This window comes from Nelumbo nucifera, chromosome 5 (assembly GCF_055504915.1).
Source record: "Nelumbo nucifera cultivar China Antique chromosome 5, China Antique-T2T, whole genome shotgun sequence".
NCBI lineage: Eukaryota > Viridiplantae > Streptophyta > Magnoliopsida > Proteales > Nelumbonaceae > Nelumbo > Nelumbo nucifera.
Genome location: NC_142653.1, coordinates 72967040 through 72994550, shown reverse-complemented (window position 1 = coordinate 72994550; position 27511 = coordinate 72967040). Strand labels below are relative to the sequence as shown.

The 27511-nt window shown below is 38.1% G+C and overlaps 1 protein-coding gene across 12 annotated transcripts in view; it reads right to left on the bottom strand.

Annotated features, from left to right (window-relative positions):
- The window catches only part of SGR2 (shoot gravitropism 2 (SGR2)), a 133074-nt gene that overhangs the window by 80021 nt on the left and 25542 nt on the right, over window positions 1-27511 (bottom strand). For 11 of the 12 annotated variants that reach the window (XR_016075935.1, XR_016075933.1, XR_016075934.1 and 8 more), the window contains 5 exons: window positions 24000-24155; window positions 22344-22415; window positions 22101-22253; window positions 9756-9806; window positions 2273-2443 (listed from right to left, as the gene is read on the bottom strand). Coding sequence is in view for 9 of the 12 variants with exons in the window: in XM_088887101.1 (XP_088743227.1) it covers window positions 2273-2443; window positions 9756-9806; window positions 22101-22253; window positions 22344-22415; window positions 24000-24155 (603 nt within the window). In the remaining 3 variants the exon portion in view is untranslated. The remainder of the gene's footprint in view (window positions 1-2272; window positions 2444-9755; window positions 9807-22100; window positions 22254-22343; window positions 22416-23999; window positions 24156-27511) is intronic. The other variant, XM_088887106.1, reaches the window with a different exon arrangement.

Below are 27511 nucleotides of genomic sequence, written 5' to 3'. Positions count from 1 at the left end.
GTTCTAGTAAATATAAGAAACAAGAAATTACTAAATTGTAAGTTTTCTTTACTATAAATAGCAATGATGACAATTATCATAAATGCCATTGTGGTCCATTGGTCAACCTGTTGACTAGGACTTGAGACTTGACATGACTTGCAGAACCCAAAAATCAGTCATTTGAACCCTTTAGTTGGGAAACTTTCACATATCAGATTGAGCTGAAAATCAATTACATTTGAGTACAGGAAGTGTATACTTTAATGCCACCAAATTTCATCCAAATAGACCAAGATTTGACTGGTTAAGTAATCACTTCTTCTCTTGTCAATGATGTATTCTGCAAGTCTACCATCTCACCCTTTCTCTTCAATTTCTTTCTTTGCATCCATATCTGCATTACTCCCTCAAGCTGAACATATATGTTGTACATGTCCAGCTTGCCTAGACTGTTATCCAACTTGTTCTTGGAGATAATTTCAGTCAAGCAATCATCTATCTGATCTTTTGATTTCACAAATAAAAGAAAAAACTTTCCACTTGCATCGTTCTCTCTAATAAAATGCCTATTGACTTTATGTCTTTATTCTGATCATGTTGAAATGGGTTGTAAGCACTGTTTGCAGACTCTTAATTATTGCAATACAATTTTATAGATTCTAGAACTGTATTCTCATTTCCATTAGAAGGTTAGAAAACCAGAGAAAATTTTAAACACTATGAGCCATAGCTCTGTACTTAGCTTCTGCACTCAATCGAGTCTGCTTGCCTTTCGCTTCTGCAATAGACAATACAACAAGGTGCAAACAATAGCCAGAAGTGGAGAATGTCATCAACTGACCCAACCCAATTTGCATATGTATAGCTCAACCTTAGTTTGTTGAAATGGTCTACTGGGTCACAAGTGCTTAAGGGGCACTTAATTAAGGGCAAAGTTGTAATTTCTTAATTTCAGTATAAATAACAATGAGTAGAGTGTCAGATCTAATTTTAGACTCTAAGCCCATCTTTCTTTTTCTTCCTTTATTTTCTTCTTTTCCACTCAAACCTGATTCTGATTACCAGAAATAGTGTTCAAGTTGGTATCAGAGCATTCTTCAAGTTCAAAAGGAGGAATAAGCACAAAGAACCTAAAAATTCAGTTCAGACCAAAAAAACAAGTTTTCTAATACCATATTGTTGTTTGTAAGTAACAAATCAGATTTTATTCAAGAAAAGAAAAAAAGAGAAAAACTAGCAAGTAATTCAAATGAGAATTAGAAGAAAAAGAACAAAAATAAGAGAATAGGAACATGAATATTCATAGACATGTGCACCTTCTTTCTGTATTTCTATTTGTTTCTGCTATTATTGTTATACAAGGAATCCACGTTCATATCACATGCATATGTAGTAATTTTTTTATCAGAACAAAATACTAAAGCCTATGCAGGATAGAACAAGTGATCCATTGGTTTGAAGAAAATGGGATTTCCAGAAATAGGCATTACAAGCTTTGACATCCCATTAAACATCATTAATCACTGAATGGAATGCTCCAATAGTTTTAATTTTCTTCTATCTTCTATTTGACATCATTTATATTCTCAAGAATATGGGAATCCCCCCTTACCCTCCTGCCCCCCCCCCCCCCAAAAAAAAAGAGGAATGAAGGTGATTGTTATCACAGTACTTCTGGAAATGTAAACAGATGAACTGTGCTTTAACAGCAGCCACTCTGCTGCTGGAAAGCATTCCTTGAAAACTTCCTAAATCCTAACTAGAGATGCTACTAGAGATTTTGTACTTTTTATCACTATATATATTATAAGGAGAAAAAACTGTGCATACTCAGTAAGCAAGATACATATGTATACTTGGTTCTTTTTTGACCAATTTTCATTTTTACTCCTTTGATATTACCTCCCATAAAAAATCTGCAACTTCTTTCTTTACTGGAAAGGTAAAATGGTAAAAAGATAACCTAAAGAACATTGTTTTTGCTTGACATTGATAACAATCTGAACCTCTGAAAGAAGGATAATGCAATCATCATCATCATAATCTAAGCCTTATCCCAACTAAAAAAGAATAATGTCATAAAAAACTTCAAACATCTTTGGTGCAGGCTGCAGGACAATAACGAGTTGCACAAAAGCTGTCATGTTCTTATTGTTATTGAACATGCCATGTGCTTGATTGATATGATATTGCGAAGGATTTCCAAATTCCAGATAGTTGTAAATAGTAATTATCTTTTGTTCCTCCCAAAAAAACAATTATAATATGGGAAGAAAAGAAGCCTTTCTACCTGACAAGGGATGAAGAGAATCCTCTGAGTGTCACGCTGATATGAAGTTAGGTGTCGCTCAGCAAGACTTGCTGTGATTTGACGAAAATCACCAACGTCATCAACTAAATTAGCCTTTTCCAGCCTTTGGCCAATACCATGAACCATAAATACTAGATGCCGGACAGGAACCTGTGATAAGCTAAAGGTTAAAACAATAACATAATAAAAAGTCAACAACAATTTGAGCTCCATCAGCAAATTCTGTCACAGAAATGAGCTGTATTTGAGGTCTGAACCCCCAAGGCAAAGAATTACACTGTAATTCTTGGTCTCTAAAATCTTTGAGATGGGATGGAAGAAGTGCTAGCCCTTGGTTGCTAGGCCATCAAAAGCTGAATTCAGTTCCTTAGGAACCCTCCTTTGGACAACAATGCAGACAGAATACAGAACATCTTTGTCTCATTCACACAGCGGGCAAGGTTCTATGGCTATTTAGAAGTAGGAAACAATGCAGTGGAGTAGGCTGCAGGGTCATTTCTATTTACATAGGTTATTTAAGGGAAGTCTGCTAAATTTGATTTGTGCTAGAGTTCTACATAAATAGATGTCAGCTGCAGGTGGAAGATTGATTTCTCTCCTTTTCATCATCATTTAGCTGGTCTTCTGATTTATGATATGGTATCAGAGAATTAACCTAGGCGATCACCTTTTCACTTCATTCTCTTTCTTATTCTTTTATGAAGACACCATATCATAGATCTGAATCCATTCTCCTAATAAGGTTTCAGATCTGTGTTTTTTTTGTGACTAAAGAACAAGGTATTCATCATTGTGCTTTAAGTTCCTCTAATTGACAGTTCAAATAGACATGGTGGCCGGTGGTGATAGTGATAAAGAATTGAAGGTAAGTGACAGTTCAATGGTGCATAAAGCAGGTTGGTTGGAATATTACTGAAAACAGTACCATGTGTTTAACGAATAATAAAGACTGAAAGTGTTAATCAAGAAACTTGTGAGTGCTGGTTGATGGTATAAAGGTGTTCTGTTGGCTGTACGCATGAAACTTCTAGTCTAGTTTTTGAGTTCTCCAAGCAGCATAAAGACCAAATATTTGAAGGAAGTTTAATTGGCAAGGAAGTATGTTCAGACATGATAATGGTAATATTTTAGCAATGTATTCAGGTCCAGTTGGATATGAAGACTCCTTTAAAGGGCAGAGATAACAGCTGTAGTAAGCTGGCTAAACCTTTACAGCAAGGAGATTGGGTCTATAGACAAGCATTGAGGGAAATTAAATGGATATCAATGGAGATAGAATCTAATTTCAAATGGGTGAGAAGAACGGATAACTGTTCTTCTGATACATTAGCCAAACATAAGGTCAATAGGGATCAATTTTTCTGGGCTTCAGTGTAATGTAATGTATTGGGCTTGGGGTTAGCCAAACATAGTTTTCCTTGGTATTTTGTAATTTTTGTTACTATTAAAACTTATGAATAAAAAAGAAAAAAAAAAAAAGAGGAAAAAGGAAGAAAAAGGTTGGGAAACCTGTCTCACACAGTTGAAAGCAAGAAGAAAATAAAAGGAGGAAGAAAAGGAGGTTTCATTATAATATCAGCCCGCACTGTAGTTCTATTCATCATAATATGCAGAAATTACAAAAATGCCCTATTAAGTGATTCTTAACAGGGGAAATACCAGATTACAGAAAAGGAATAAAATGCCCTTGTAGGCAAACATTTCAACACTCCCCCTCAAGCTGGAGCATATATATCATAAAGCTCCAGCTTGTTACAAATATAATCCATCCTAGTACGACACGAACTTTTTGTAAACAAGTCTGCCAGCTATTCTTCTGACTTGACATAAGGAGTCACAATCACCATTTGTCACCTTTTCTCTTCCAAAATGACAGTCAACTTCTATATGTTTGGTCCTCTCATGGAAAATTGGGTTGGAAGCAATATGAACGGCTTTATTATCAAAAAACAACTTGACAGGCTTCCCTATAAAAATACCTATCTCTTGAAGGAGATGTTTCAGTCATGTCAACTCACAAGTGGTGTGGGCTATTGCTCTATACTCAACTTCAGCACTACTTCTAGCAACTACACTTTGTTTCTTACTTTTCCAAGTAATGAGATTGCCACACTAAAAGGTACAGTACCCAATAGTAGACCTTCTATCCATCAAGGAGCCTGCTCAATTTGCATCAGAATATCCCTCTAAGGTTAATTCTCCCCCTTGTATAGTAATCCTCGGCCTGGAGCACCTTTCAGGTATCTCAATACTCTTACAACACCGCCCCAGTGAATGACTGTGGGATTCTGCATGAACCAACTTAGAACCCCTACAGCAAAGGAGATATCAGGACGAATAATAGTGAGATAAATAAGTTTGCCAACTAATCTCCTATACCTTTCAGGATCATTGAATGGCTCCCCCTTGTTGTGGGACTTAATAGAATGGGCTTCGGCCCATTTATGTTATAGCATTCTCTATTCTGTTAGGCTGTACTGTTATTAAGTGTTAATGGGCCTGGGCCTTCTTTTATTTTAAGTTACATCATTACTTATTAATGGGGAGTAAAGTTGTCATCTCATGTATTATTTTTGTCCTAATATAAATATCATTTTAATGGGCTGGTTAGAGTGTGTCGTCCTATTCTCCAACTCTCCGAATACAAACATGGTATCAGAGCAATAACCTGCTATTATTCTGCTCACCTACTCTTTTATTCACCTCCTCTCTCTTCTTAAGTTTTCATTTTTTATTGTTGGAGCAACAAGAAAGAACTCTACTGCTGGTCGTGGTTAGCTGAAGCTGTTTCTAGGGTTCTTCCCTTGGAAAAATCTCCGAGGCCCAGAATAGTTTCTGGTACATGCAGGGAGGCCAAGAACTTCTGGAGTAGTCATATGTACTACTAGAGAGACCTAGTTAACAGGTATAGCTTCTGGGCTGCAAGTAGTATCAGTCCAGCAGATCTGTGTGCACTCTGCCCAGGTTATATTTGGAGTTCGAGCAAAGGGAGGTGTTGTTTGACCTGTTCTACTAATTAAATATCAGTTTGGGTGAGTTCAAGATGTCCTCCAGCACAAGTGAAGTCTCATCTAATGGTTCCAAGACTGTTGATAATGTTATTCATCTTGGAAATCCTATGGTACAAATAACTAATGTAAAATTAGATGAATACAATTATAGGGAATGGGTCATTTTAGCAAGATGGTCCATAGTGAGTCATGGACTGAAGGCCATATTGATGGGAAGATTAAGGAGCCCAAGGAAGATGAACCAAGTTATAGAACTTGGTGTAGGGAAAATGCAACTGTAGTGTCATGGTTGCTAACTTCTATGACTCCCAGAATTGCAAGGACTGTTCAGCACTATACAACAGCCCATAAGATTTGGGAAAAGTTGTACAACACTTATGATCAAAAAAATAACATAGCAACGATTTATAGGCCTCATCAAGACATCTCTAGTTTGACTCAAGGGGACACGGTTTGTTTCTATGGATGTCACATTCTTTGAGGATGTACCCTACTATCATAGAATTTCTTCTTAGGAGGAGAATAGTGAGATGGGTTCTGCTACATCGGAAATTCCATTACCTGTCCCAATCACTGAAGAGAAGTGTAGAGAGAGGGTTGTCAAAAGTGTAGGGATTTGAGGGTGTTTCACAAGCAGTGGAGACAGGTTGATTTCGGTCCTCAGTAGTCCAGGCCAACTCCAGTTTCCTTTGCGGCCCCAAATCCAAGTACCACATCTCCTTTACATCCCACTGCAGATGAGATACCTCCCATCACTGAGTCTGATGAGATGCCTTCCATTACTAAGCCTTCTCCCTTTTTGGATGATATTGATCTTCCAATTGCAATCTGCAAAGGGAAGCACAGTTGTACCTCATCTACAACACATTGTATTTCTCAGCTTCTAACTTATGATCATTTGTCTCCATCCTATAAGTCTTTGTTGGCATTTATTTCTTCTATTCACATTCCCAGGACAGTGCAGGAAGCCTTATTGGTGCCTGAGTGGAAGGATGCCATGAAGGTAGAAATGGATGCTCTTCTCAAAAACAATACATGGGAGCTAGTTGATGCCTAAAGAGAAGAAACCAGTTTGATGCAAATGGGTGTTTACAGTGAAAAATAATGTTGATGGCTTTGTTGAGTGATATAAGGCCAGATTAGGTAGAAAGGGGTTTACACAGACTTATAGAATAGACTATTTGGAGACCTTTGCACCAGTAGCCAAGATGCACACTACCAGAGTCTTACCATCTATTGCAGCAAATTTCTCATGGCCATTGTTCCAAATGGATGTTAAAAATGCCTTCCTCAATGGTGATTTGCAAGAGGAGGTGTACATGGAGTTACCTCTTGGATTGTATAGTTCAGAAGCAGGGATGAAGGTCTGCCTATTGAATAAAGTCTTATATAGACTGAAACAGTTGCCAAGAGGGTTTGACAGATTTGGACTGGCTCTTGAAAAATTTGGCTATGTCCAAGCTCAATCAGATCACACTCTTTTCATTAAGAAAATAGACTCCTCCTTGACTCTACTTGCTATATGCCAATATATGTGGATGATATTGTGGTGAAAGGGAGTGATACCCGTGAGATTGACTTCTTTATCTTTGCCTCACACGAACAGACATTTCTTCTGCGGCCAATGTTGTTATCCAATATATGCATTCACCCAGAACCACTCATCTTCTTGCAGTTTAGAGGATACTTGCTTACCTGAAGAGATGTTCAGGAAGAGGCATACTCTTCAAAAATAATGGTCACATGAAGATAGAAGCTTAGAAAGATGTTGATTGGGCTGGTTGTGTTGATGACAGGAGGTCTACTTCTGGGTATTGTGCTTTTATAGGAGGAAACCTTGTCTCTTAGAGAAGTAAGAAACAAAATATTGTAGCTCATTCCAGTGCTGAAGCAAAATACAGATCCATGGCACATGGTGTGGCTGAAGTATTATGGTTGAGGTCCTTGTTTGAGGAATTGGGCATTGCTTATGAGAAGCCCTTGATGTTGAATTGTGATAATTAAACTACTATTAACATTGCCCATAATCCAATACAGCATGACAGAATTAAACATATTGAAGTGGATCGACACTTTATTAGAGAAAGAGTTGCCTCTTAAGAAGTGTGTCTTCCATATATTGCCTCCAATATGCAGCTTGATATTACTCTTTTATTAGAGAAAGAGTTGCCTCAGAAACAGATTTATGCAAGTTGGGAATGATTAATATCTATTCCCAACTTGAGGGGGAGTGTAGAGATATAGAGAAATAATGTTGTTATATTGCTGTCAATTTATCTATTGTGGTCCCCATTGCTACTATTACTTGCTTTCATGGTTTAAAATGTAGCGAAATTTCGGAAATGTCGCCTGACATATGTCAATGTCAAGACCAAGCGACATAAACTTTCACATGAATTAAAAAAATACAATATATCGGTCGATGTTTTAACCATTTCGGTAAATGGCGACCATATCGTTCCAAAAAACAAAAAAAAACGTATAATATTTTGAAATATTTCCAAGTATATATCGACAACTCAGCATATATTCCAACTACAAACATCTCATGTCAAATAAAAAGAGGAAAAAAAAAAACAGAGACGTTAAAGGGGGAAAAAAGAAGAGGTTTTTAGCTTGTCTACATGGAGCTAGTGCACTACAACTTCAGGGTCTAACCAAGCACAAGAGTGGTCTATACCCTTGGTCAAGAGCTGAAATACCTTTTACTTGGAAGTAGGAAGTTTGACTTATGAAAAATTGCTCTCAAGTACGCAATAACCCTATTTCTCTCTCAAGGTGAATAACCATGAAAAACCCGTGAAAAAGAAGAGAGAGAGAGAGAGGGGGGGGAAGGTGTAAACTCGAAGTCGAGGAGAATGCTCTTTATCTTCGTCATTTCTTGAAGGGCTTAATTGAGTGTTGGTTTGCAGCTCACTGCTTATAAGACACACTCTGGGTCTCTTCGAGGTTTTAGGAGGCTAAAGGGTTTGTTCGAATGAATAATTGAATCCTTAAGCCTTAACTCTAGTTTGTTTAAACTTCAAAGACTTGCTGCAGTCCATGATGGTCTATGGAAGCCTATAGACCATCACAATAGCAAGCCCTGAAATGGAATCTTTAAAACACCTTTATAAACATGTTGCAATGCAAGAAGATCTATTGTAATATAGACCTCATAATTGAAAACTTATAAATAGAATCATTATTTCACTCTTATTACAGTACATGAAGGTCTATTGTACTATTGTAGACCCTTACTACAAAAGCCACTAAAAATGGATAAATAATAAGAAAATTAATATTTGAGAAAAAATATACAATATTCATTAGAAAACAAAAATAAAAACAAATGAAAAAATTAATTACCTATTAGAATAAAATAAAATGCATAAATAAATTATTTATAATGATAAAAATATTAAATGGTTTATATGGTAATATTGTAGACCCTCATTATAAAATCCAATAAAAATGAATAAATAATACGAAGATTAATACTAAAGATAAAATACTCAGAAAAAAAAAAAAAACAAAATGTAAAAATGATTAAACTAATTAATTATTAGAATAAAATAAAATGCATAAATAAAATATTTTTATAATAATACAAATATTAAAAGGTTTATATGATTTTATTCTAATTATTTGTTAGAACCAAAAGAGATGCATGCATGTAATATTATTTCATATTAATAAAATGTTAAAATATTCTATGATGGTTTGGAATATGATAATAGTATAGAACGGTGTAATTAGGTTTCTTTTATCATCTCACAAACTATTAGTGCATATTTCCATATATTTCACAATATTTCCCCAATGTCTATACTTTTTACAATATTTCCATTCGACACTTCCAACATTTCGACATATGTCCTTTATTTGGGTGAGCGACATTTTCATCGACATTGACATTTTAAACCTTGCTTGTTTTATGTTTTATATTTGTTGTTAGGTGGTTGTTAGTGATATTAGTTATGTTAGTTTATTTCAGTTATGTAAGCAGTAGGGGCATTAGTGTAATTGCTGCATTATTTATGTTGCTAATATAAATATCTGAGTGGGGCGGCAACTCTTGTCAACCCACACTCCTCTCATCTCTCTCCTCTGTTTATCTCTTCTCTCTATTCTCTCTCTTCTTCGTTTTTGTTATCTTTCTCATTAATTTTACAGCAGAAATTGGACTTATTACAGTCCTCATTAGACAACTAAATCAAAATTAGTCTTATCAAGTGAAAAAGGGAAATTTACGGTAGAGAACTGTTGAGAAAACATTTCAATACAAAAAAGGAATCTATAGACTATATAAACACAAGTCATGTATCCTCTTTGAGTCTAAGATTGTCCAAACCTCATCCCCAAAAGAGGGTCAGTGCTTCTTTGGATATCCTCAATGAGGAGTCTCTGAAAAAGAATATAAACCACACACGTGAAGGCAGAAGGTACTGAAGCACTAGGGGGGTACACACCTGGGAACAGTAGTCATCCATTTCTTCCTCTTTCTGTTGACGTAATTCATCCTGAAAAGGACTAAAAAGTTGAGCAAGGTAGAAACTGATTTTCATTACAAACAAAAATTTGTTTGATAAATGCAAAATTTTTTGACGAAATTCAAATAGGATTGTGTTAGAACAAATCACAAAATCAATGATACTCTATCAACTACATTATATTCCTGAAAATGGCTATTCGACATGAATACACCTTGAATTGGAACAGAATGACAGGAGGAAATTTGTACAGCATTTTTTTTGTCCCTACGGTTGCCTGGCCAGCATATAAGGCTGTATTTAGCATGATCTAAGATAATTAATCCTGATGAATTAGCACACCACCTCAAATGCTTCAAACAGACCAACTAGAGGCATTAAAGCTTCTTTTCCTAAGGGATGACCAGTCCTTTTAAGTTCCTTTTCCTGTTTGTATTGGAAAAGGTGAGCCTCAACTCCTACGAGGTAAAAAAGAGTGTGAACAGTGACAATCGAGTTCACAGCTCTGATACCATATGTAAACATGAGGGCAAAGTGAGGAAAGAGAAGGAAAAGTGAGAAAAGGTGTAAGAAAAGAACTTGTTGCAGTAGAGAACAAGAAGAAAAGAAAGAGAGACAAGGGTCTCAAAGGGAGAAGATTTGAACCAGTCTTCCCCTCTTGTTGACCTAAACTTTATTTTCATTTATAATTATGCACAAATTATATAAACGCCCTGGTTAACTGATTCTTAAAGCTATATTCAAAAGACAAAACTTCCCTCTACAGGAATACATTTCAACATTATCAATAGATCAATAAATGGATTCTAGAGATCTAAGAATCAGCTTTGCTTTATGTCTGCTATATGGTCTTTGCTTTATATCCATACATCTGTATTTACTTTTTTGTAGTTAGCATTTGTTTTCTCTATTTGTCTGCTATATGACTTAAAGCTTAACCTTCTTCAGTATAGAATTTAAGGCGAGAAAACAACGAAAGGTTTTTTGAAAAGTTTTCCCTGGATGTATCACCTTAATTTGAAAGCAGAAGTATTGCGAAGATCTTCAATCATGTGCTGGAGAAAGAATTTCCAGAGAGTGACCAAGGACCAACCTGAAGGTTAGGGTTTCATTCATTAACTTCAAACTTCATGAATTTATATTCCGTGCATCTAGAGAACTTTTTCTCTATATTACCAAATGGTTTGAAAAACGAAGAGATGCTCATACTAATGATCATAGTTTTCAAGGCACCAAGGTGAGGCTAGGCAACAAGAGGGTGCCTAGTCGCCTAGGCAATGGATTTTTTTTAAGTAAAAACATGTATCCTAGGGTAGTTTCCTAGGCTCCATAATCATATTTCCTTAATAAATATCCATAATTTTCATAAGAAAAGCATAAACTTCATGTTAAAGTATAGAAAATCAAAAAATATAAGGCTCAACCCCTATTTCTGTTATAGGAAAAGAAGAAAAGAAAAGGTGGAAGAAGAAGAAGAAGAAGAAGAAGAAGAAGAAGAAGAAATTAGTATATACACACACAAAATTATTAAAGAAAAAGAAGAAATGTGTTGATTGGACAACATTTTATGTTCTTCCTTATTGGTTCAGGTTTTGAAGTCTTTGAGGGTTCAATACAGCATTTAGCAATGTTTGTGTTGATTAAACCCTAACAAATAAGAAAATAATAAAAAGAAATTAGTATATAAACACACAAAATTAATATTTTAGTTTAAAAATGTCTATTTTATAATTATAACCTCAAAAAATTAAGAATTAAAGGCTTTTTATAACACACTATAGAAAACTGCTTGGCGATTAGGCGAGGTGAGCCTCCAAGGGAGCCTCGTCGCCTAGGCAGGCGCCTAGGTGTTGCCTTGACAACTATGCTAATGATCGGAGATGCTTTGGAAAACCAAACATTTCTCATGAAAGGTGTTAGGTTGAAGGTTTTTTTATGTATTGATGGTTCGGCTGATAAGAGTTCTTATTAGCCTGTATTTGAGTTTAAGTTATTATGTACTGGGCCTGTGTTAATGGGCCTAAGTTTGTTTAGTGTTTTAAGTTGTTTGGGTGTCCCATCACTAATCAGGGGCATTCCAGTCTTTTTCTGTAACATTGTACTATACTCTAATATAAATAATAGTACTGTCAACTGGGTTATTCAGTTCGACATTCTCAGCATCTCTTGGTCTTCTTCTTTCTTCTGCTACTTTGACTACAGCACTTCAGCTTTCATGGTATCAGAGCATTGAGCACCTTCCTGGTTACAGCCGATGCCATCTCCTCTCTCCTGCTGTCTTTCTTCTTCTTTTTTTCATCTTGGTTGCTGCTGTGAAACCCTAGGGTTGCAGGAGAACAACACAAAGTTCGAACCTAGGGTTTCCCTTGGTTGTAGGGCGCAAGGGAAGTAAGACCCAGAAGCTGATGTCCTACTAGACTGTTTCTAGTAGTTAGCAGCTATTCGACTGCTAAGAGAGGTCTGTATAGGACAGACCTAGTTGAGGACTGATTTCAGCAGTCCTAGTATTGGCTGTAAGGAGGGGCACTCTCTTTACAGTTGCAGTACTCGAAGTTCAAGTGGAGTCTGCATAGCACAATATGGGAGAGCCCTTAGTTCCAGGTCGGTTACCAGCCCAGAACTCCTCACTTGCTGCTGTAACTGAACTGCTTCAGAACTGTGACAGTCTCGGCAAGTCTGAAACTGTGTTGAGAGCTGTCAGAACCTGCTGTGATCACTTCGGCTAGTCAGAACCTGCTCCAGAACTGCTTCAGAACCTCCTATGATCACTTCGGCTAATCAGAACCTGCTCCAGAACTGGTTCAGAACCTTCAGAACTGCTTTGGCTAGTCTTAATCAGTGTCATCTACACAGAGGCTGCAGTCAAGATGTTTTCAATATCCGGAGAGGTTTCTTCTAGGGATAACAGACCTGCGGCAAGGTCTTCAAATCTAGAAAACCCTAATCTGCACAGCTTGCAGATTACAAGTGTGCTGCTGGATGAATACAACTTCAGGGAGTGGTCAGTTTCCGCAATGTTGTTTATTACTGCCCGTGATCTCACAGGCTACCTAGATGGAAGCAAGAAGGAACCTGAAGTTGGCAGTACAGAGTACGCTGTGTGGCGCAAGGAGAATGCCACAGTTATGTCTTGGTTGCTTGCCTCTATGACTCCTCATGTTTCCAGGACTGTTCATCACTATCCTACAGCAGCCAAGATTTGGGAAAAGGTGTCTAAGACCTATGGACAGAAGAAAAACAATGCTAGAATCTACAGATTGAATCAAGACATTGCTGCCTTAAGGCAAGGTGATATGATAGTTGCCACATACTTTACAACTCTGGAAGGTCTTTGGGAAGAACTTGACCATCACTTGATATTAGATTGGGAAAATGCCAGGGACAAGGAGAGACATGATAAGCAGATTGAAGAGAGCAGAGCCTTCAAGTTCTTGGCTGGTTTGGACCCAATGTATAAGGGTATAAGGTAACAGATTTTGGGGAGAGATGAACTGCCCGAGTTACACCATGTTTATTATCTGGTGAGGAATGAAGAAGTCAGGAGAAAGGACATGCAAGTTTACTCCCAGACTCAACAAACTGAACAATTTGGAGAACATTCAGCCCTGGTTTCTACTAAGGGAAACAGACATCCAGACAAGAAGCACCTCAAGTGTACTCATTGTGGTGGTGAGAGACATGTAAAAGAAAAGTGTTGGGTCCTGTACCCTCACCTAAAGCCAGCTGCATTAAGGACAAGAAACAATAGAAGGGTCATGCGGCAAGTGGGAATCTTGTCACCAGCAACAATGGGGACAACTCACAGAATATACCAACAGTGTCTTCTTCTCCTATGGGACAGGTTGCTGATTCCTCTGGAACAAATGCTTTGGGCTTCACTGCTAGTGAGGTAGAGGTCCTTAGCAGGGCATTAGCCTGTCTAAGGAATAATTCTTTTGCTACCACATCTCTTGCCAGATCAGGTACAGCCTCTGCCTTCAGTGCCATAAGCTCTATTGACTCTACTTCTTGGGATATTGATTCCGGTGCTACTAACCACATGACACATATGTCCTCCCTATTCTCTTCATATCATTTGTTGTCTGGTCAGGATAAGATGAGAGTTGTTGAAGGGTCTTTCTCCACCATCCATGGAAAGGGGGTGGTTGACCTAAGCAAGGACCTCTCTCTTAAATCAATTTTACATGTTCCCAGTCTTACCACAAATCTTATGTCTGTTTCAAAACTTACCAAAAATTTGAACTGTAGTATAACATTTTTTCCTACTCATTGTGTCTTCCAAGACAGATTGACGAGGAGAACGATTGGGAGCGGTCATGAGTATGGAGGCCTCTACTATTTTGATGCAGACATCGGTTCAGCCTTACAAGCATCTGCTGCTAGTAGTCCGGAGAGTGTGGAGTCAATAGCTAGGTTGCATCTTTGGCATGCTAGACTAGGTCATGGGTCTTTCTCTTCATTAGAAATGTTGTTTCCCGAATTGTTTAAGGGAATTTCAAGTCAAATTTAATCTGTGAAGTATGTCAAATGTCAAAACAATGTAGAACTGTTTATCCAATTTCCAGTAATGAAATTTGTGCTCCTTTTGAATTGGTTCATTCTAATGTCTAGGGCCCTTCACCCATTGTTTCTATTGATGGCTTCCGGTACTTTATGAGTTTTATTGACCACTACTCTTGATGCACATGGATCTACCTGTTAAAAGGACGGGATGAAGTACCACGGATAACCATGGCATTTTGCAAGATGATTGAAACGCAGTTTAATAAGAAGATTAAGCAATTCAAGTCAGATAATGCTGCTGAATACTTTGAAAAATCCTTGAACTTATTCATGGAAGATGCTGGCATATTACATCAGTCATCCTGTGCTAATACCCCTCAGCAGAATGAGGTTGTTGAGCGCAAGAATAGACATCTATTGGAGACAGCTCGAGACTTACTATTCCAGCACAAAGTCCCCAAGCAATACTGGTCTCAAGCTGTACTTACTGCAACATATCTGACAAATCGGATGCCATCTAAGGTGTTGGGGATGAAAACCCCTTTCTCTGTTTTGTGTCCCACTCTTCCAGACTTTCCCCTTCCTCCTCGGGTCTTTGGCTGTATATGTTTCATACATGTGAAGGATCCAAAGAAGACAAAGCTAGATCCTAAGGCTACAAAGGGAATATTCTTGGGGTACTCTCCTACACAAAAGGGTTACAAGTGTTATGACCCTATCTCCAAGAGAAAGTATGTCACCAGAGATGTGGTCTTCTTTGAGTCTCAATCCTATTTTCAGTCTTCTCAGAATCCTCTTCAGAGGGAGACTAGTGGGATGGAAGAGGATTCTCATTCTCCCTCCTTTTTTGTTTCCCTATCTGCCTCGGGTCTTCCATCCTCTTCTTCTACTCCTTGTCGTGGCATTCCGGGTCAACCCAGTGAGGCTCCCACTGTGCCGGTTACCTCTCCTAATGCTGCAGATGTTCCTGAAGGCTCCAGTAGGCAACAGAAAGAGATACTCAAATACAATAGAAGAAACAGGGGCCCCCAACCTCATGACAGCAACCAGTTGGACTCGGATCAATCTATCTCTACAATCCAAGGTAATTCCAACTCACATACTTCTGATTTGGATCTTCCTATTGCTCTCCGTAAGCCTATCCACTCTTGCACCACCCGGCACCCCATTGCTGATTTTGTTTCTTACTCACATTTATCTCCTGCCTATCACTCCTTTGTGTCTGCTCTTTCCTCTGTATGTGTTTCTTCTAGGTACTCAGAGGCTGTGTTTGATCCAAGGTGGAAAGAAGCTATGAATGAAGAGATAAAAGCCCTAATGAAAGCAAGAACTTGGGAATTAGTGGATCTGCCAGAGCGGAAGAGCACTGTTGGGTGCAAGTGGGTGTTTACTGTAAAGCACAAGGAGGACGGGCAGAAAGGTATTTACTGTAAAGCACAGGGATTGACTACAAAGAAACCTCTGCCCCAATAGCAAAGCTCAACACAATTTGGGTTCTACTGTCACTAGCAGCAAATTTTTCATGGGAACTTCATCAGCTGGATGTGAAGAATGCCTTCCTAAATGGTGACCTTCATGAAGAGGTATTTATGGAACCTCCACCAGGCTATGACTTTGGTAGAAAGGTGTGCAAACTGAGGAAAGCATTATATGGGTTGAAGCAATCTCCCCGTGCAAGGTTTGAAAGGCTTTGTGGGGCCATGAAGAAAGTGGGGTACACTCGGAGTGGTGCAGACCATACCTTGTTCATAAGGAGACAGGATAGCAAACTTACTGCACTCATTGTTTATGTGGATAATATGGTAATTACCGGGAATGACTTGGAAGAGATAAAAAGACTGAAGGAGTTTCTAGCTTCGGAATTTGAGATCAAAGACTTGGGCCATTTGAGATATTTTCTTGGGATTGAAGTTGCTAGGTCAAGAGAGGGAATCTACATATGTCAACGGAAATATGTTCTTGACCTCCTAGAGGAAACAGGCATGATGGGGTGTAGGCCAGTAGATACTCCAATAGAACAGAATCATGGCCTACAGAAATCAGTAGGGGAGGACTACTATGATAGAGAGAGATACCAAAAATTGGTAGGGAAGCTAATATACTTATCCCTCACCCGGCCAGATATTGCTTATGTTGTGCATGTTGTCAGTCAGTTCATGCACTCTCCAAAGATCCCTCATATGAAAGCAGTTGAAAGGATTCTCAGGTACTTGAAGACTTGCCCAGGAAAGGGAATTCTATTCAGGAAAAACAATAGAATTGAAATTGAAGCTTATACTGATGCAGATTGGGCTAGTTCTGTTGGAGACAGAAAATCAACTTCAGGATATTGTACATTTGTGGGAGGGAACCTGGTCACATGGCGCAGTAAGAAGCAGAATGTAGTTGCTAGATCAAGTGCAGAAGCAGAATATCGAGCTATGGCTCGTGGGGCTTCTGAACTCCTATGGCTCAGGACCCTTTTTAATGAGCTTGGTATTAAAGATGAGGGTCCTCTCAGACTGTATTGTGATAACAAGGCTGCCATCAACATTGCAAATAACCCTATGCAACATGATAGGACAAAACATATTGAGATTGATCGACATTTTGTTAGAGAGAGAATAGTCTCAGGAGAACTCTGCATTCCTTACACTCCATCTGAGATGCAAATTGCAGATGCACTGACTAAAGGGTTGGCTACAGCAAGTTCATGGACCTTCTTGGCAAGCTAAACATGATTAACATCCATGCTTAGCTTGAGGGGGAGTGTTAGGTTGAAGGTTTTTTTATGTATTGATGGTTCGGCTGATAAGAGTTCTTATTAGCCTGTATTTGAGTTTAAGTTATTATGTACTGGGCCTGTGTTAATGGGCCTAAGTTTATTTAGTGTTTTAAATTGTCTGGGTGTCCCATCACTAATCAGGGGCATTCCAACATTTTTCTGTAACATTGTACTATACTCTAATATAAATAATAGTATTGTCGACTGGATTATTCAGTTCGACATTCTCAGCATCTCTTGGTCTTCTTCTTTCTTCTACTACTTCGACTACAGCACTTCATCTTTCAATAGGCATTCAAACCTGTGTGGCAAGCTACTAAATTTCTATTCTATATGTTCCCTTTCAAATTTTGAGAGAAACAAAAAAAAAGAGAAAAAAAAAACAAAACATAAAGAAAGGATCAGAGAGGATGGGAAGGGGTGCTGAAGTGTACATCCTTGTTTTACTCAAAATCCTTCCTATTCCACTCCATTTTAGCCTTCAACTGATGTATCTCTTTTTTGGAATCTCACATTGTTTACTCCCTCCCTCCACCATTTATTCACTTTTTGTGTAGACCCAAACTGAGTAAGCAACATATTTTCAAATCTAAATGGGGTGACACAGGCCCACCCCCTTCCCCCCACAACTTCTTGACTATATGGCCTTTGGTCAAAAACTAACCTAGGAGAGGCTCTAGAAGTCAACCCTTCCCAATGTTCCTATCAGTCTAAGAAAAACAGAAAACTCTCCAATTTTGAACAAATGGGATTCTCTAAGAAGTTGATCCACATATAACTAGCTTCTACTACTAGTTCAACTTCGCATGCAACCCAACATTCAAGATAAAATCTTAGGAGAGCTTTTCATCCTTCTCAACTGATGGAATCATTAAAAAATGAAAGGATGTGGGAGAAACATCCTTGATAAAGACTACCAAAACCTGATTAGTGATGAGGAAGGTCATATTGTTGCTATGCTATCAAAGCCTGGTTAGTGTAGGAGACTCATTTAGGAATGAAATTATGGTTGTGATAAAACAAGTGTAATGGTCAAGGAACATGAATGTGAGCAAATTGATCATTTAAGGAGATTGTACATAGGTGATAGGGTGGTTGCAGAGCAGGGAGGCAGCTCTTTGGTCTTATAGGAATGAGATAAAGAAGCTTAGATGGCTGAATAAATGACATGGAAGTGAGATTTCAATGGGTATAAAAGACAGATAACAGCATGGCTGATGCTTTAGCAAAGCAAGAGATGAGGACTGGGGAGGTGTTTCTTGGGAAGATAAATACTTGCGACATGCTTCAAAAAAGAGGCCCAATAAATGCCTCTCCCCTCATATGTGCATCCTTTGCTCTGCAAATGGTGAATCCCTACCTCATTTATTGATCCATTGCCCTTTTATTCTTTTTATTTGGGAATCTCTATGCTCTCTTTGGTTGCAGGTGGAGTGCTCCCCAAGATGTAGTAAGCCTCTTTGAACCAAACTTTCTAAGGCAGCCAACAAAAAGAGGAAGGGTTATGTGGAAATCAGCAAGGGCTGCAGTGGTGTGAACAATATGGGAGGAAAGGAATACAAGAATCTTCAATGAGAAGCATAGGCCAAAGGAGGCTATTGTGGAGTCCATAGATAAAAGTTGCTCTCTGGGTAAAATCACTCCAGCTCTTTTAAAATATCCCAATTACTGATATTGTAAGAGCCTGGAATGAAATGGCACGCACTGCTGAGAAGAAGGAAAGAAAAGTGATGGAATGGAAGCCCCTAGGCCCCAATAAGTTAAAGCTGAACTTTGATGGGAGCTCTATAGGAAACCCAGGTACGGCAGGCATTGGTGGTGTGATTAGAGATTCCTCAAGAAAGTGTTGGCTTTGTACTCAGGAGCCCTGCTGCAAGGGCTAAAGATTGCCAAGCAAGCTTAACTTAAGAACTTGGAGATAGAAGGGGACTCAAAAACAGTGATATCTTGGACCAATTCAAGCAGTAACGTTCCTTCTACAGACATCCATTAAGGGAGATAGTAAGCATAGCAAGGGAACTTGATGCCTCATTCACATGGGTCAGGATAACTGCAAATGGAATGGCTGACTCTCTAGCTAAACAGGGAGTTCAAAGGCAACAGCTTTTTTGGGCTTTAATGTAACATTTTCTGTTGAAATGTCTGTGCTCTTTCTGATGCAACTCTATTTTAATTAAATTAATTGAATAAAATTCTCACTTTGCTGATCAAAAAAAAAAGAGATGGGGTGGGGACTGGGGAGAGATCAAATGTTCTGGGCGTAACAGTATGAAAGAGAGGTGAGAGATATGATGTCTTCTCTCTCAAATGAATGCATGTATATATGTACATCTTTTGTTTATATATTAAATAAAATTCAACGTTATTGATGAAAAAAAAGTATAGTATTTTATTGTAAATGAGATTTTATCGAAACAAAAGGAGAATCCAGGAGCTGGTGATGAGAAATCATAGAGAGAGAACAGGAAATAAACTTCAGCCAAACCCATCCAAATAAGAACTTCCCAGAATTGGAACCCATCAATAACCATCTGACAAACTACCTAGAAAAGAATTCAATGACTTAAAGCAAACAACCTCCCAAAACAAACCCACACAGAACAAAACAAAACAGCCCATGTATACATTCATCCCCCTTTAGCAACAAAACTTAATCCAAGCCTATCTTTACTAATCAAGAAGCAAGAACAACTCAAAGAAAAAAAAAACTTTATCTTGCACCACCAAAAAATCACCTCTGCAATAACCCAAGGCCTCTACAACCTGCAAGCTTAATCCCACTTCAAAGAGGGTTTAGTGATATTCTTCTATATTATTTCTAGTGCCTTAAAAGGTTTTCTTGCATATTCTGACTGTAAGCTAATGATGGAATTCTTCACTGAACCATCACAAGATGGCTTGGTTCTAAAACTTTTGATTTGATTAAAGTCACCCTTAGTACTGTTTCTGAAATTATTCTCATCACCAAAATCTTTATCTTCAGCCCTATCCAGCAATGGATTCCCAAAATCCCCCTGCCCATTGTACTCTTTATTCCTCACCTTGAAAGACCCTACAATGTTACAATTAATCAGTGAATTGTGAAACAATGACTGCCTCTCAGATTTACCTGTTCTATGGCACTGTCTTTGACATCTCTCTTTTATAAATTATTCTAAACATTTTACATGGACCTGCTCCACACAGAACAATCTTCAACCTTGAAAACACATTTGTAATATGCAATAAATAATATTTTTTGAAACCTATAAATCAATTGCCACTACTTGTAAAATTCTCCTTAGCAATAATGCCACCATCCTTTGCTGTTAACTTCTGATAATGTCACAATTTTTAGCACTCTGAAAATTTCTTAACCCAACCCAAGTACAAACCTATCTTACTAATTGTTGTCAGAATATCAGACCACTTACCTCACTTGTCTTTTTTCATGCCATAAACCTCCTTCCTCACCACAACTACAATTCTGCTAGATGATACCTCACCAGCCTTGACAGCATCAAAATCACTTCTCATTAATCAAACCCCCAAAAAGCCCTGTGTCATTAACTTGGCCACCAAATTTTCCAACAAAACTATCTTCAATTCCTCTCTCCCTGCAGATCTGAACAAATCCAAGAAAAGACCCAAAACAACTTTTCTTTTGATGGTTAAGAAAAATATTTATTAAAGAAAAAGGAGAAGAGAAAGGATGCAATCTCTGATGATAAAATATCACCAGAGCAAAGAGTGCAACAATCTACTGACTACCAACTCTTTTAAACATGTTTGTCACTATACCAGACAGCAAAGCAATAGAAAAACAGCCCAAAACCCAATTCCTCTTCTCCTCCACAATACAACAACCTCTGATCAAAGTTTCTTCCAAAGAAAGATCAGCAACATCATTAGATTCTACTCCACAGTTCATCTTCCACCAAACCATTCAGAAACCAAGATAACACCATTGAGAAGCTCAACCAGCAACTGTACTCAATCCCTCAAGATTTGCACTTTCATCTGACTGAATATCAGAGTTAGTTATACTTACCATCACCATTGGTCAAACTTAGCGGTGCAGACTCAGTCTCACCTCTAGGGTTTTCAGAAGATCTCCTACAGTAAAAAAATGAAGAACCCATCTACCAAGCTGTATCAGTCATGAGGCATTAAATATACCTGGACTGATCTTTAAGAGCAACTTCTAATGACAAAGATTCTATTTAGATTTCTTAGTTCAACCATCCACTGCCTCCAATGTGAGAGAACTCAAAGGAACCAATTCTCGATTGGTCCCTATTCTGATCTATTCTGATATTTAGATTATCCCTATTCCAACCACACAACCCTTTTCTTGACAAATCAGAAAAGTAGCTGCCACTAACAGCCCACAAACACAAACCCTTAACAAGTGACCTGACTACCAACTTAAAGCAATGATCCAAATTTATACACAGCTTCAAAAACCAGGAGCTCATACCAATCCATATTCCTTTCCCAAATACCACCAACCACATTTCTATCTTTTGAACTACATTTGCAAAATAACCTCCAAAGCCTGCCATGTCATCATCTTCAACTCCCCACTCTTCTGAAATTAAACTGTGCTGATCAATTACATCTATCGCTAAATCTTTTCCCTTGATAATTATGTCTAACTCAAATCTCTCCTGCAAACCTTAAGTCATCATGATGTCCACTTCAATCAGGATTATTGTGTGCCAAAGATCCTCCCAGGTCTAGTTTCTATCATCTATGAACGCAAACCGCCCAAATGAGTTTCCAACCTCTTTGAAATGTGGATAGCCCAAGCATGAAGTGGAATCCTACTCACCACAATCCACACCCACATGATGAATTGACCATTTCTTAATCACCCTGCTAATGCATTCCAAGGCAAAGTTCTGGTCTTCCAAACAACAATGGTTGCTTCTCTACAATTTCTGATGATTCTCTTCTACCGCAAAGAATGAATAGGCATAGAGATCATCCTATACTCTATAACCAGAGTCTACCATTAAATGGTAATAAAAGAAACAGAAAGCACAATGATGCTGTGCATTGACAAGACGGCAAACCTGTGTAGGTTTTGGAGATCCAGATGGAGAATATCCACGCCTTAATTTAATTCCACTTCCTCTTAAACCAACAATGCTAGAAAAACCAGAGGCATCAGCATTCATCCAAGCTTCCCAAGTATCATCTTCTCCAGTGAAAAGAGCATGCAAGCCCTGCAAGAAAAGGTGTTTATTAAACATGGAAAAGTATATTGTCATCAAAGGAATGGGCTTCTTGTCATAAAAGAATAATTAAGTACATACTTGAGTAGAGCCTTGTAAATCTACTCGTGCTGCAAAAAGACCCGATGGCTGAAACGTCCTCCGATGCCAGACCTGGATGCAATAGGATTCCCAATATCATTTTCAATTCTTATGTATTTATTTATTTAGGGGACAGTATTAACAGCAATATTATAACATGAATGGTGATAGATAAAAACGGACTAGAACAATCAACATTGTGAACAAACAGCATATCCATTACTGTGAATATTGATTTTATTGGCAGACTGATGATATATTATTTTTATCTGAAAATTTACAAGTGCAATTAGGTTGACTAGCTTCCAAAATACATGTAATGACAGTGAACATCAGAACATTGACAAACCATTGCAGAATCCAGACCGAATATTTCAAACATGTCCTTGTAGAATGCAGAAAAAAAAAAATCACTATATAATCTCATATGGTTGGGTATGGATGAAGTGATAATTACCATGCATGTGAATTAATTATCAGAGTACAGTTCTTGAATTGAATTAGTAGATATCAAGCTTCCATGTGTGGACACTCAATAGAGCTCAGTCCCTATTATTTGGGATCAACTACACATCCTGTGTAACCATACCACCATCAGGAGCCATAACATCTACTAAACTGTAATTCCGCAGATCTTCCCCTGTACTTCCATGCATTAGTCATGGTTTAAAATTGATCAATTTATTAATATTTCTCCTGTACTTCCATGCATAGAGCAGACAATATGTACCTAAAATGTTCCATAGCATATTTCCAAGTTATTTTATATGATTCACATTGTTTTGGATACACTTTACTTTCTTTACAGACAGGTTAATTTCCTAGCCCACATACATAAAAGTATCACCTAAAGAATAAATTCATTACGAAGCGTATGCACTCCTCTAGTTACCATTCCTTCTTCAAGCCCTTATTTTATGAGAGGGTATGTGTATCTGTAACTTTTAGTTTAAAGTGATACTTCATTGTGATTATTTTTTGTAATGACCCCTGATCCCACTGTAACATTTCCAATAAAAGAATAGACAATTTTAATAAGCATAACAAGCACATCCATATTTAAATAACTTTTATATTAAATAAAAACAAAATAGAACAAAAAAAAGTAATAATCAAAATGCCACATATATATGAACCACTACTTATCTATTTGACTTTACTTCTCAGTTTTAGCTAGTCAAAAAACCAATGATAAAAGCACTTTTAAGCCAACAAAACTTTTCCGCATAACAAAATAACAACTTCAAACATAACTGTTATATACTATGTACAAAAAAACTGCAAGCACAAAGTAGAGAAAGAGAAGGAAAACTAACTACTAGTTTTTTCATAATTTTTTATAATATTATTTTACTGATAAAAGGAATAATGAATATTATTTTCAATAAATTTCCAAGGAGTTTCAAAATTTTACTACAGATTTCACAATGTTTTTCCATGAAAGTCTGAATTTTCCAAAATATTTTCCATTTGTAAGAGCTTATCATTTTCATTCCACTAACATTTTTAATTAACTATGGTAGTTGGTATGACCAAGGCTCAAATGCATCTATAAATTTAAGTACTTAGAAAGTGAAAAATATGAACAAACATGATGCAATAGCAAATATGCTGATTAAAGAAATAGATGATCATGAACCCTGTGATCGACAATACCTTGCAGCGATATGCAAACTCCAATTGCTCAGCAACATCTTCACGCAATGGAAGCCAATCAAGACCTCCTTTACGAGCAAACCAGTGACCTCTTAGAACACGTCGGTTTTCTCCACTCCAGTAAACAGGAAAACAGTGTCTCATAACCAAATCTACCTGAAGCACCTTAATGTTTTTAGAAAGTATTCTAGAAGCTAAAGAATTCGTGACAAAATTTGGGATATAAGATCAAAATTTGAAAATTCCTAAATTCCTATTGATAAGTAACTAAGAGCATGAATATTAAAAAGAAAAAAAAAAGTCTTATGAGATTATTATTTTAGAAGTTGTTTGAGAATTTTAGTTGTTAAGCTATTTATCTATGAGTCATTTAGTTTTCTTTAAATCTTATAGATTGCAAATTCTTAAATAAAATCAATGATTCAATGCCCATGGCTTGTGTTCCTTTTTTTTTTTTTTTTGATCAACAAGAAGAAATGAAAAATTTTTATTAAGAGATGCTAAATCTTGATAATACAAAGGGTCAGTTCCAATCCCCACAAGTTACCTATGTTACAATTGCACCCAAAGCAACTGTTGCCTATATACCCCTTGTTTTGCTAGAGTACCGGCCATCCCATTTGCAGTCCTTCTTACCCAATTGATTGTAATGTTCAGCCCCTGTGTGATGCCTTCTATTTCCCTAAAATCATGCCTATAGATCCATGGCGTGAGTTGTTTATTCTTGGCCCAAGAAATAATCAGCTTTGATCAGCCTATAGATCCATGGCTTGGTTTATATTTTCATGTTCACTATGGTTGTTATGGCATCATCTCAATCTAGATGAGCAGTGGTTGCAGATTCTCATTCTTCTCTAAGTCTTCTGGAAACAGTAGCCATGAAGCTAGCGATGGTTACAAAGGTTGGTAAGCTGCAATATTATATAATGGCATCCGGTTTGGAAGAGTGGGAAGGGGAAAGTCTGGAAGGGGAAAGTCTGGAAGAGTGGGGCACAAAACAGAGAAAGGGGTTTTCATACCCAACACCTTAGATGGCATCCGGTTTATCAGATATGATGCAGAAAGTACAGCTTGAGACCAGTATTGCTTGGGGACTTTGTGCTGGAATAGTAAGGCTCGAGCTGTGTCCAATAGATGTCTATTCTTGCGCTCAGCAACCCCATTCTGCTGAGGAGTATAGCACAGGATGACTGATGTAATATGCCAGCATCTTCCATGAATAAGTTCAAGGATTTTTCAAAGTATTCAGCAACATTGTCTGACCTGAATTGCTTAATCTTCTTATTAAACTGTGTTTCAATCATCTTGCAAAATGCCATGGTTATCCATGATACTTCATCCCGTCCTTTTAACAGGTAGATCCATGTACAACGAGAGTAGTGGTCAATAAAACTCATAAAGTACCGGAAGCCATCAATAGAAACAATGGGTGAAGGGCCTCAGACATCAGAATGAACCAAATCAAAAGGAGCACAAATTTCATTGCTGGAAATTGGATACACAATTCTACATTGTTTTGACATTTGACATACTTCACAGGTTAGACTCTGACTTGGAATGCCCTTAAACAATTCGGGGAACAACATTTCTAATGAGGAGAAAGACACATGACCTAGCCTAGCATGCCAAAGATGCAGCTTAGCTATTGACTCCACACTTTCCGGATTACTAGCAGCAGAAGCTTGTAAGGCTGAGTCGATGTCTGCATCAAGGTAGTAGAAGCCTCCATACTCATGACCGCACCCAATCGTTCTCCTTGTCAATCTGTCCTAGAAGACACAATGAGTAGGAAAAAAGGTTATACTACAGTTCAAATTTTTGGTAAGTTTTGAAACAGACAAAAGATTTGAGGTAAGACTAGGAACATGTAAAACTGATTCAAGAGAGAGGTCCTTGCTTAGGTCAACAATTCCCTTTCCAGAGATAGTGGAGAAAGACCCGTCAGCAACTCTCATCTTATCCTGACCAGACAACAAATGATATGAAGAGAATAGGGAAGACATATGTGTCAAATGGTCAGTAGCACCGGAATCAATAACCCAAGAAGTAGAGTCAATAGAGCCAGTGGCACTGAAGGCAGAGACTGTACCTGATCTAGCAAGAGATGTAGAAGCAAAAGAATTATTTCTTAGACGGGCTAATGCCCTGCTAAGGACCTCAACCTCACTAGCAGTGAAGCCCAAAGTACCAGTTCCAGAGGAATCAGCAACCTGTCCCATAGGAGAAGAAGACACTGTTGGTGTATTTTGTGAGTTGTCATCATTGTTCCTGGTGACAAAATTCCCACTTGCCGCAGGCCTGTTATCTCTAGAAGGAACATTTCTGGGTATTGAAGACATCTTGACTGCAGCCACTATGTAGGTGACACTGATTAAGACTAGCCGAAGCAGTTCTGAAGGTTCTGAACCAAATCTAGAGCAGATCTGATTAGCTGAAATGATCACAGCAGGTTCTGACAGCACTCGACACAGTTTCAGACTTGCCGAGACTGTCACAGTTCTGAAACAGTTCAGTTACAACAGCAAGCAAGGAGTTCTGGGCTGGTAACCGACCTGAAGCTAAGGGTTCTCAACTATTGTGCTATGCAGACTCCACTTGAACTTTGAATACTGCAACTATAAAGAGAGTGCCCTTCCTTGCGGCCAATACTAGGACTGCTGACATCAGTCCTCAACTAGGGTTCACAGTGCTGAACAATCTGGAGCTGGCAGCTCCCTAGGTAATCTCACAGCAGTGGTGAGGGGTTTCGGACTGATAACCACCCTGAACTTGGAGTTGTTTGCCACATTTCTATGCTGGTAGAAGTGTTCACAGTGCTGGTAGAACACTAGATAGACTTCACTTGGGCTGAACCAAAAAACTGCAACAGTTCGGGTACAATAGCGAGTGAACAGTTCGAGGCTGCAACAGTAGCAAGTGAACAGTTCGAGGCTGCAACAGCTCGGGAAAGAAGCTAAGTCTGCGAGTCTTGCTGGAGCACCGAAGCTGCAACTGTAGAAGTAGCTAAGCCCCTTTCGGCTAGTGCTAGGACTGCTGAAATCAGTCCTCAACTAGGTCTGTCCTACACAGACCTCTCTTAGTAGCCAAATAGCTACTATTTGCTGGAAATAACCTAGTAGGACATCTACTTCTGGGTCTTACTTCCCTTGAGTCCTACAACCAAGAGAAACCCTAGGTTCGAACTTGTTTTACTCTCTTACACCCCTAGGTCTTCACTGCAGCAACCCAGAAAAGGAAGAGAGAAGATGAAAAGACAGCAAGAGAAGAGAGTGTGTGCCGGCAGAAACCAGGAAGAAGCTAATGCTCTGATACCATGAAAGATAAATTACTGTAGCCGAAGTAGCAGAAAAGAGAAGAAGAAGAAGAGATGCTGGAATGTCGAACTGCACTGCTCAGTCGACAGTACTATTATTTATATTATGATGTAGTACAATGATACAGGAAGTTACTAGAATGCCCCTGATTAGTGATGGGACACCCAGACAACTTAAAACATTAAACAGGATTAGGCC